The 11,105-nt window shown below is 37.7% G+C and overlaps 1 protein-coding gene across 1 annotated transcript; it reads right to left on the bottom strand.

Annotated features, from left to right (window-relative positions):
• On the bottom strand, positions 5,432-10,569 carry LOC109709006 (probable methyltransferase PMT7). Its single transcript, XM_020231021.1, is given in 9 exon segments — positions 5,432-6,043; positions 6,162-6,321; positions 6,905-7,043; positions 7,160-7,406; positions 7,993-8,376; positions 8,952-9,241; positions 9,403-9,817; positions 10,335-10,370; positions 10,373-10,569. Coding segments are annotated over 8 exon segments (1,797 nt in total). The 5' UTR covers positions 10,500-10,569; the 3' UTR covers positions 5,432-6,043; position 6,162.

Here is an 11,105-nt window from a genome sequence, read left to right as displayed (position 1 = left end):
GGTAAACGAGTCCGTTATCGACAACCACCCCGATCCTGTTAGCTTTTCTTCTTCCATTAGCTATACTATGGAAGTATTTAGTGTTGCCTCGCCCTCCCGATCCCGTAACCAATGCTGATTAGCCGCGGATCTCCACAGGGAAGCTTCATCGTTAATGACAACTTCTTAGTTCTCTTTTACTCGTCTCTTTCGCCGATCAATTTTGTTAAGATAAAAAACACTGTCCTCCAAGGTCTACTGTTGTATCTCATCCATTAGGGATTTTTAAGCCCTCTAATACTGTAGAACTCGTTATTGCACCATTCCTTAATTCTATGTCGACAATGTCTCAACTTTGCAGTGAAAGTAAGCACAGCTGAGTTTTTGAGGCTCCCTCCTTCCACCAATTCAGGAGCTTGGTTATAAATCTCCATGGTTGAGCCAGCTTTCTTCGAACCGAAAAAGTTTATTCTTCCCTTTGTTCATCCTCTCGACGGTTAAAAGAATGGGGCAGTGGTCCGACGTGATGCGGGGGAGAGCTTCCACCTTGGTCAACGGAAATTCTAGGTCCCACTCCGTCGACACTAGGAATCGATCGAGTTTCGCGAGGGTTGGGTTATCTTGCATGTTGGACCAAGTGAAAGATTGATTAATCATAGGTGGGTCGATCAACGCTAGCTTCCTGATAAGGTCATTGAATAACGCCATAGCTTTAACACTCCAAGTCTTCCCCCTCCTTTCCTCCAGTTCCCTAACGCTGTTGAAGTCCCCGCAAATGATCCATTTTCCTACACACTGCGATTTAAGCTGTGCCAACTCTGCAAAAAACTCCTCTTTCCCATCCCAAGATGCTGGCCCGTACACATTAGTTAAATAAAAGCATTTCCCCGACTTAGCGTGAGACAGAAGAGTAGTAATCGAAAACGGACTAATTTTATTGATTCAGATACAAAATAAATATTATTATTTGCTAACACATTCCAGTAGCTTCTTTTTTTTTAAAAAAAAAAAAAAAAAACTCTCTGACAAGTGTATATATGATGAGCTACGGAGGGTGATGTTAATGTAACTCTTAATTTGTTTTAATAGAGACATATCAGATAAATTAAATTTTACCAAATTTAATTACGAAAAATGATTTAGATTTAATAAATTTACATAATAGTATTATCAAAATTAGCTATAGCAATAACTAAGTTAATTAATAAGAAGTGGGGCTCACAGCACGTTTTTCACACTGCACACCATGCAAGTCGCAACAAAAACATTAACAAGGAGTACTAGTGCATGCGTTTGAATCTTTTCCCAGTGCTTAAATCTTGTATCTCAAATCGAAAAAAGAGAAAAAACAAAAATCAAAATTAATGAATCATGTACGATCATCTACAACCTTTCTTTGGTCGTAATCTTACAACATCGCTATTCAATGCCTAAAATTATCCCACTTATCTTTTCACTCTTCTTTTTTTTCGATATTAAAACCGAAAAAACAATTAATTAATTAAACTCTAAGCACCCGTTTGGTTGGTTAAGAGGCGGAATAACCCCTTAACCCCGAACTTATTCCCAAACACCCAATTTGGGGGGTGGCCTCACTACTCCAACCAAACAAAGTACTATTTTATTCACTATCCATTTTATCCTAACTATTCCAATCAAATATTATTTTATCTATATCTGGGCTAAACTCAATTTTCAACCAAACACAAAATTATTCTAACCCCACCTTAATCTTGAACTTAACTCTATTTCTGAAATAACAAGTTTTTACTTAACTCCGAACCAAACGGTGGCTAAGGGGGTAGAGTCTCAATCCTTGAAAAAGGGTTATAACTCTCGATATCGAGAGTTTTAAGACTTTCATCCAAGTTTCATTTGTCTTATAACTCTCAATATTGAGAGTTATATGTAAGGCTTTCATTTTAGCAACTATTAGGGATAAACTATGAACTATATTAATTGGAGAAAGAATTAGAGGAATTTGTAGCGTACGAAAATACAAATCTACTCTAAGGTAAAAATTACAAAAAAAATATTTTTACGAATTCAGAGGCTATAGTAAAATAGGCTATAATAGAATCAGTAGAGTTTGAAGTTTTAATTATTGAATTTAGAGGTTCCATCGCGAACTAAAATAAAACTCCAGGCACGTAAATTGCACGTTTGGTCGATCTCCAGGGCGACATTTTGGTCCGCAAATTATTTTTGACTCAAATTTTTACAATTATTGCAATCAAATTCAACAAATCAGTTTAGTTGGCTAAACATAATATAAAAACAATATGACATATTAATTGATAGCGCGTCATCGATCACAATCCTGCTATACTATTCTCATACTGATATAACATACTAGAATTATAGTAGGATTTTTGGTTGGTAACAGCTTAAAAAGTGAACCGACTGCCTCTAGAGTAAGTGGCAAAGGACTTGACGGTTGATACCCAAGACCCAAGTTCAAATCCTAGTTGATTCATATTTTCCAACTAAATTTATTTCTAAATAAAATAAAATAAAATAAATAGCGTGCTATCTATCTCTTCTAAAAAAAAAAAAAAAAAAACTTAAAAAGTGAGAAGCGTTACATGCGGTGGATGTGAGAGAAGGCATGAGTACACGGATGGGTTAACTGGAGCGGTGGCGTAGGCCCATACATAACCGACCCGATGCAGAGGTGCTCTGACAGGCTTTAAATTTCGTGTCGTGTGTATGGAATGGTTTAGGGTTTCTGCGACCTTCTTCTTCTTGGGATTGGGGAGATACGACGGGACGTGACATGGGAGCCCCAGAACAAAGAGAGACGTTGGATCCATGGATGGATCGAATGTGGGGCCCCCACCATCCGTGCTGATCATCATGATGCCTACGTCCTCCCACTCCCCAAACAAAAATATAATAATAATAATAATAATAATAATAATAAAAGCGAAAGTAGACTTCTTTTGATTTATATGACTAATTCATTTTAGAATGTAGCTTGCGATTCGATTCAATCTGATCTTATGCCACAGGATGTAATGATGGTCTTTTAAATCAAAAGTAATCTTTAGCTCTGATATTATTTACCGGATCGATAACGCTAACAATTAAACCTAAAAGTTCGAGCTATTAAAAATACGCAATCAATTCACTTAAAGCGTAGCGTAGAGAGACAGTCTTGATGGTGGCTTGGCCTAACCAATCTACGCCACTTCGAATATGACTCGATCCTGCTCGGCCTCCTGCTATATAACGAAATGCTAATCCCTTTACGCCAACTGTATTAATTATGTCAATTCTTTTTCTATTTATCTTATATGAACCAACAAAGCCCTTTGTCTTTTCTTGTTGCCGTGCAGGGTATATCTATCTCAAACTAATCTACAATAAGAAATCGAATAAAAAGCAATACAGTAATTTCATATTAAAATGACGTTTAAAAAAATTTAACTTTACACTTTGTATGGTATAACATATTTTAATTAAATATATTATTATTATTATTATTATATAAATAACTGTTATAAAAAAAATTTTTAATTTTTATTCGTCGGCAGTCAGTCCACGCCGGCAGGCGGGAGGACGCTGACACAGGCGTAAGAACCGTGCCAGGGTTGGGAATAGCACGTGGCAGAAGGCGATCTTAATGGTGAGAGTCCCTTTCTACTTTTTGAGCTGTTGCTCTCGGATTCTTCTTTAAAGTAAAGCACTGCATTAAACTCACTCTTGTGAACTATATTAACAAGCTGAAAGCAACAGATACATATTACCAGTGAATACTTTCCAGTGATTCTTTCCTGGAGTTGCCTGCTGGACTGCAAGGGAAATGAGACAACCTGCATGGCTTTGGTTCATTGTACCACACACAAGTTCAAAATTTACAGCTAATTTTACAATAAGTTTTACGCGTTGTATACAAATCAGAATTCAAATTGACGAATCTCTGATACCATGTTAAAATCGGTCTCGCCGGTACAAAAGGTTTAAGTTGACAGGAGAATAGTAATTAACACTTTAAATGTAATGTAAGCCAGATGTAATACTCTTTAAAAAGCCCACCAATGAAAGGGGGGGGGGGGAATAATAAAGAAAGAAAGATAATCCCAGCATCTGTTCCTACTGATGGTGGCTTGGTGCTGCAAAAATGATGAAGCCATTGACCAAATATAGGATTAGATATTCCTTTCCTTAGTAGAGGCATCAAAATAATGTCAAATGACTTCTACAAAAAGAAGAATGATTAAAAAAAGAGAGAGAGATAAAGAGAGAGGTTTGTTAAAATGGAATCCTCCACAAAATAAATAAATAAGTCACACACCCCACAGGATCAAATCATGGATAAAGAAAGGTAGAAAGCAAAATGTTGGTCATAGGGGAGTTAATGGAAAATTTGATGAACAATGATGGGCAAGTCCCCCCCCACCCCTCTGGTGGAAAGAAAAGAAAAAAGATAAACATGAGGTCAACTAGTGCACTAAGGGAACACAGCCTATTGTTAAGAGTTGGTGGGTGGGGGCCAATGCCCTAAAAGCAACATGTGGGTTTAGTCTAGTCTTTTCAGCATCCCCAAATGCCACCTTGCTTTCATGAATGAATCTTCTCCACTTTGTCCAAGTGAAAAATGCCACTCCACCTACAAGACTTTTAAATGATGTGTGTGTGTGTGTGTGTGTGTGTGTGTGTGTGTGTGTGTGTGGTGTAGGAAGTTATTATGCTCTCTTTTGTATCCATATGAGTTATGAATTCTGTAAGGATACTGTTAGACTTAAGCCAAAAGCTGATGTCTCAAAGTAGAAATGTTGCTGCAGTGTTGAAGTGTGGTAAATTTGACTTGTGCTGGACTTTTTTTGTAACAGTGCAAGGATGCATATGCATTTGACCCTTCCAAACCCCATGGTGGCAAGAGCCCTGTGCACTAGGATGCTCTTTTGATGCGAGACTAGAATCATCTGCAACTTTTTCGCTCTAACTTCTAAATCAGCTTCTCTATTATTAACACAAAAGAAAATAATAATAATAGTCAAACATCTGACAAATAGTGGTCTAGAGCTTCTACTATGTGCCTGGTCACAACATGCTCTGATTTCTTTAAAGAGCAGTACACAATTCAGTAGATTAAATCTAATGAAAAGCATTTCAGCAATACACAATTTCAAGCAAAAAGAAGTACGATTAGCCATTATTACAAGCAAGGAGGAATCATGAATTTCGGTTGAAAATATGGCCAGAACCAGAACGTTTCTTCAAAAGAAGTCCTTTTTGTTTTACATGTTCATTTAATATCCAATTTGGTTCCCTACTCATTCATTTAATACCCAATCCACATTTGACTAAGCATACATATTTCTCTTTCCGAAGGGGGGTGTGAGGTTTACATGTTCCTAAAGATAGAAAAGCACATTGCCCTTGACTTAAAGATGATGGGAAGATGTATGACATAAATTAATTACAAATAGCCAATGTCATAAAACTTAAAAAGGGCAGCGAAAAAATGTTCATGCTACATTAATACAGTGTGACAATTATTTGTGATACGAAGATCAAGTACTTCCAATTTGCCATATGAGCACCACTCATCTATTCTCATTGAAGCATTTGGTTTCTAAACATAGTGATTAATCAATCTATCACAGATTCACAAAACAATAGAATGAAAATGTGAAAAGTAAAGTTTGTTCCTATATGATCCAAAAAAAAAAAATTAATAAATAAATCAAAGAAGCCCTAGTATCATGAAGACCTGGTAGAATAGCACTTATGGTTAACACCCACTTTCGTACAGCCCTACAAAGAGAATATTAATGGACCCTCATGTAATAGCCAAACATCTTAAAACTCCATAAAACAGAAGGATCTTCCTCAATGCTCATTTCTCTAAAAAAAAAAGGAAAATGAAAAAAAAAAAGTACTGACCATCGTCTCGATGAAGCTGTGTAGTGAAGCAGCAGAGAGAACTTCTGAAGGATGATTTTGATACTTACAAGATGTTTCCCACCTATTACTTTTCATGCAATCTGAAGAAAAAGATTTATGCTTTTACACACAGAAACTGTTGTTTAAGGCAATCATCCATTATATTCTCCGTCTGGGCATGGAAATAAACACAGTTAAGGCATTGAACTGAGACAAGATTGAAATTTTAATTTCCTATGGGCTTTCCATGAATTAAGAAAAGGCAAAAGATTTTTAAACATCAAAGTTACCTCAAACAATGGCCCAAAATTTCTTCCTGCAAATCAGCACAGGCTCCAATCTTTTTTCCTCGTTTTCTAACATATGTGATGTCGTATCCCAAAGAAATTTGGGTGCAAGATCTCTGATTCTGGAGACAATAGAATCCTCGTCTCTGATAATGATAAAACCCTGCATGTTTACAAGCTCATAAGACATTGGATCCTAAACTCATGATGCTCCAGCTGATATGTAATGGTAAATTATTGCCAAACCACCATAGAGGTAATTGTGAAACCACCTTAGAGGTGTGCCAAAGAGTATTTTGATGATCCCTCATATAAGTAGCATTGTAGAAACACAACAGTTATGAAATTACCAAAGTAATTAGCCCAACTAACCTAAGCAGGTCATCAATATCCAAATCAACCTAAGGAGCTGTTTAGTTGCAAAGATGTTTTATAAATGGATAATGAAATTTAAATTGTTGGCTGAATACTCTTATATTTTTTGGTAGTTTGGTTTGCGATAGAAATACGATTGCATTGTGGTCAAATCAGAATGGATTGATCCCTTCTTGAATACAGGATTAACTCGAAGTTACTTGACTCTGACCCTCCAAGCTTTACTTAATGAAACATAGTTATGGATAGAAAAGCCATGGAAGATCTGTAACTAGCTACAATAATACAAATATTGATTATCCTTGACATACTTTCTTTTGTGATACAAATTGACATGTTAGTGGACATAATAAAAACCATAAACAATCTACCTGGGGGCGAATTATGCGATCCATCTCTAGCATGATATCTTCAACGGTGCAATCTTCCCCACGACCTTTGTAGAGAGAAAAGAGATGGAAAGCATGGAGCAGATCATATGTACGGGGATATGTTGAGAAGGGCTCACACCTACGACATATATACATACATACATATGTGTGTGTGTATATATATATATATTTTCTGTTACACAGTGCAAAATAAGGACTAATGAGTTGTAATTCAAATAGGGAACAGAACCCCACCAGTCATGAAAAGCACCAATCAGTCCGCGATCATAGATAGCTGATAGACTATTGGGCACTGTTGTTGGAACTATATTCATTACCCACGCTGGCAAGGTACTTAGAGCCACAGAAAAGCCGCCATAGTAAGCACTCATGTCCATAACATTTCGGATATCAGTCTTGTCGGCACTGATTAATGTCCAATACTGGCGAACCTGCTCTTGCCAAAATTGGTTGTTCATATCAAACTTCTCTGGAGTCACTCCTATTAAATTAAAACATATTAAAAAGTAACTATTATACCAACTGAGATGCAAGAAGAGGCACAACAGGAAAGAATGATTATTCCAAGATTTACTAATATGAGTTGGAGCAAACTTTCTTATCCTATTTAAGCTACATAGCATGATAACCTGTTTAATTATAAACAAGTATTGCTATCAATATTGATGTAAGATGAACAGCCACATTCATTTTTACTCGGCCTGTTAAATACTGTGCCTTAACTTTTGCCGGCCAAAATATACATCCTATACACAAGATAACATTTTGAATACACAAATAGCAGAATATTTATAAACATGTTCCTACACGACCAACAATGTTATCCAAATAGGGAATTCAAATGTTTGACTATCAGATAATATGTCAAGATTAATCTGCCAAGGGAGGAGATCCAGACACAAATCTGTGAACATGCGGTGCGTCCGTAGAATAACATTTTATGAAACTCCTATCTTGATTTGATAAAATCGCAGCCATCTGCTACACTACCACATTAAAAATACTCATGCAAACAAAATAAAAACCAGCTAGGGAAAAGAACGTACAAGTAAGGAAGACCAACTGACCTATTTTCTCCAGACTTTTTGAATAAACTGACAGGCGATCTGGCCTAGGTGGCAACCTCTGAAAATTAGATTGCTCAGTGCTTAATATCAAACAGTTCCTCATTGGTGTTTTCCATGATGGAACAGAATCATCTATGGCATCGCAAATAGATAACAGATTCCTCTCAGCATTTTGCTTTCTACATGAGTCATCTTCTGGTTTCAGCCATATGGCAGTTTGGACCTGCCTAGCAATGAGTTTCCAGCACATTGCTGCAGTAAGATTAACCAGCTTGTCCCAAATGATTGGATAGTCTTTATCTTTTCTATAAGCAGGTGGAGCAGAGTATACGAAATATCCATTTGGCCGCAATAGACGATCAACCTCTTTGAGCAATATCCCATCTGAAAATAGAGGATAATTATGTAAGTAACCATCAAGAAGCAGAGATAAACTTTCATCAAATGAAACTATTGAAAAAGACGCCAAAGCCACAAAAAAAATCTCTAGAGTTGAAAAAGAAATCCCCGGCATGCATTCTTTTAATGCAAGAAAAGCACTATAACTAAACCTATAATTTCTTTGAATAGCTGAATTTAGATCTTTCACCTGGCAACTACCATTTAAGTATCTGATTTTGTAATCTCAATTCTTAAAACACCAGAGTGTAAACTATTCATTTTGCAACCTTTCTTTTCCTAAACATCCCCGTAATGTGTGTGCATGTTTCTATCTATGCATATATTGTCAAATAGTAGAAAGCTGTCTGCATACTTCAGAATCTCTATGATTGCTATCTATTAATAGCTGCAAACTCCAGAGAGGTACAGCATTTTGGTCGATTTATTGTTTTTGCCTAGCTGAAATAGACAATGCATTCAATCAAGTAATATAACAATTTTACACATATTTATCAATTTCATGAAACAAAAAAGTTACTATTAAGTTCTTGATTCAAATACGACGACCAAAAGCTCACCATTTTCGTGCCAATCAACACGGCATCGTGAGCAATGGACCATTTCAAATGAGTTTCGAGGAAAAGGTAGCTGCTTTGTGGCCAACACAGAAATCATTGCACCAATTCCCCGTTCCAGAGCAAACTGAATTTGATTTTCATGGCCATCTTTTGGAGCAAAAGACATTGTGTGAATGTCCAGCGGAAGTAAATAAGCAGAAAAACTGGCAACTCCGCAACCAACATCCAACACTTGAACCACCCCGGCCGTGCGCAGATCACCTGTTTCATCGGTTGTCATATTTCCTAGCCTGCATACAACAATTATAGGCGGGCGTGTCCGCATGAACTTTTTACATTTTAAAATACCAGAATACTTCTGAACACAACTAAAGTTCTAGATACAACTAGTTCTGATGCTCGGTATTGTTACTTTTTGACAAATGAACCATATTTGTTAGGCAAGGATTACCTCTCGATGTACTCCGCAGCGCCGTGCTTGAAATGAGTACCGCCTCCGGGGAACCACCAAAGCTTCCCCTTCTCATGAATCCAATTCTGCCCTCCTTTGACCTCAGCAAGATGCGAATGGTTCACGTTACTAAGCCAGACATAATCTCTACTGGTCGGCCACTTTATCGGTATCTTGTAGTCGGTCGGCGGGGGCACCAAACAAAACAATCTCTTATCAAGAGGAGGGCAATGGCTCTCGAGATCTTCTCTTCTAGACACATCCAAGCTCTTCGACAGGCTCTTTATGTAACTCGCATCGTGGCAAGGGATATATTCGTTATACTGCAAAGGGCACACGTGCATCCCATCTTCTGGAATAGAGACCGGTGCCGTCCGGTACGTAAGAGCAACTCTGCTTCGGAACTGCAGGTTACCTGCAGATGCCGATGTGCGATGTTTGAGAGCTCAATTTGAGAGGGATAAGCAGGAAAATTTCGGAAAAATGCGGATCGTATGCTGCGCAAGCGCGCGAAACGATCAACCGAAGCAAATTATACCAAATGGATATGAAAACCGCCGCACTATGTACTTGGGGAAAGTAGAAGGTGACAAAATGTGTGTGTGCAGACAGTAGGTCGGGAAAGTACACGGGGATGGATTATAACCCAAATTCAGCCCCTCTAGACTGGCTTTTTCATTTTTTGCAAATTCTGCTCCCTATTGTCTATAACGAGCAAGCATTGCCTGCTGCACTTTCCATGGGGGAAGATCATAAATGAGTGCGCGGATTCATCAAGGCGCACAAAGGCGTTTCGTTTCGCACATTATGGGGGGTTATAAACACACACACACACACACACACACACACACACACACACACAAAATAAAAATAAAAATAAAAAATAAAAAAAGAAAGGAAAAAGGAAAGAAAAAGAAAATGATAATGGATACCTGGAGTGTTTGAGAGAGGAGGAGAGGAGGAGGAGGGGAGGGGGGGAGGAGGAGGGGGGAGGGAGTGGGGCTGAAGAGGGTGCCAGCGTAGAAGGAGGCGACGACGAGGAGGAGGCCGACCAGGGTCAGCTGCACCGACCGCGAGTCCAACATTCCCGGCAGCATCCTTCTGCGTTTCTCTTCTCAATCTCGATGCAGCCGCCCTTCCCTCTGTTGTAGCCTGTAGGGCAGTGCTCTTTCTTTTAAAATTAATTTTATTTTTCTAATCAAATATTTAAAATTTCTTATTATATATATATATATATATATATATAATATGAATGATTTGATTTTATTAGATGTAATAGTCTTGATTATTTTTTAACAAATAAAATAAAATAACATTATAGCTACTAATGTCTAATAGCCAATGATTTTTTGTAACTTAACTTAATATAAAATTAAATTTAAAAAGTTATTAGTCACTAGCTTTTTTAAAATAAATAAATAAATAAATAAAATAAATAAAATCGGAGGGTCCATTCCAGAATGCTCTCGGTAACGATGGAGAGCACTTCGAAGGTCCATGATGACGTGGTGAACCAAGCACAGGCAAAAAGTTTGTCTCCGTACGGTGCTGGACCGAATGGTTTAATGGGCGCAGCTTGATTTACGTGGGCCGCGTCCGAGACTCCGAGCCCAGAGTCCCAGACTACGCCCCAGACACGTTGACAACACATTGCCCAGATGCGTCATCAATGCGCAGAACGAAAGCACATTACGTTGTCATAC

This window comes from Ananas comosus, linkage group 4, assembly GCF_001540865.1.
Source record: "Ananas comosus cultivar F153 linkage group 4, ASM154086v1, whole genome shotgun sequence".
Lineage (NCBI taxonomy): Eukaryota > Viridiplantae > Streptophyta > Magnoliopsida > Poales > Bromeliaceae > Ananas > Ananas comosus.
Note: the sequence above shows the minus strand (reverse complement) of the source record. Positions and strands in the feature narration are given on the sequence as shown.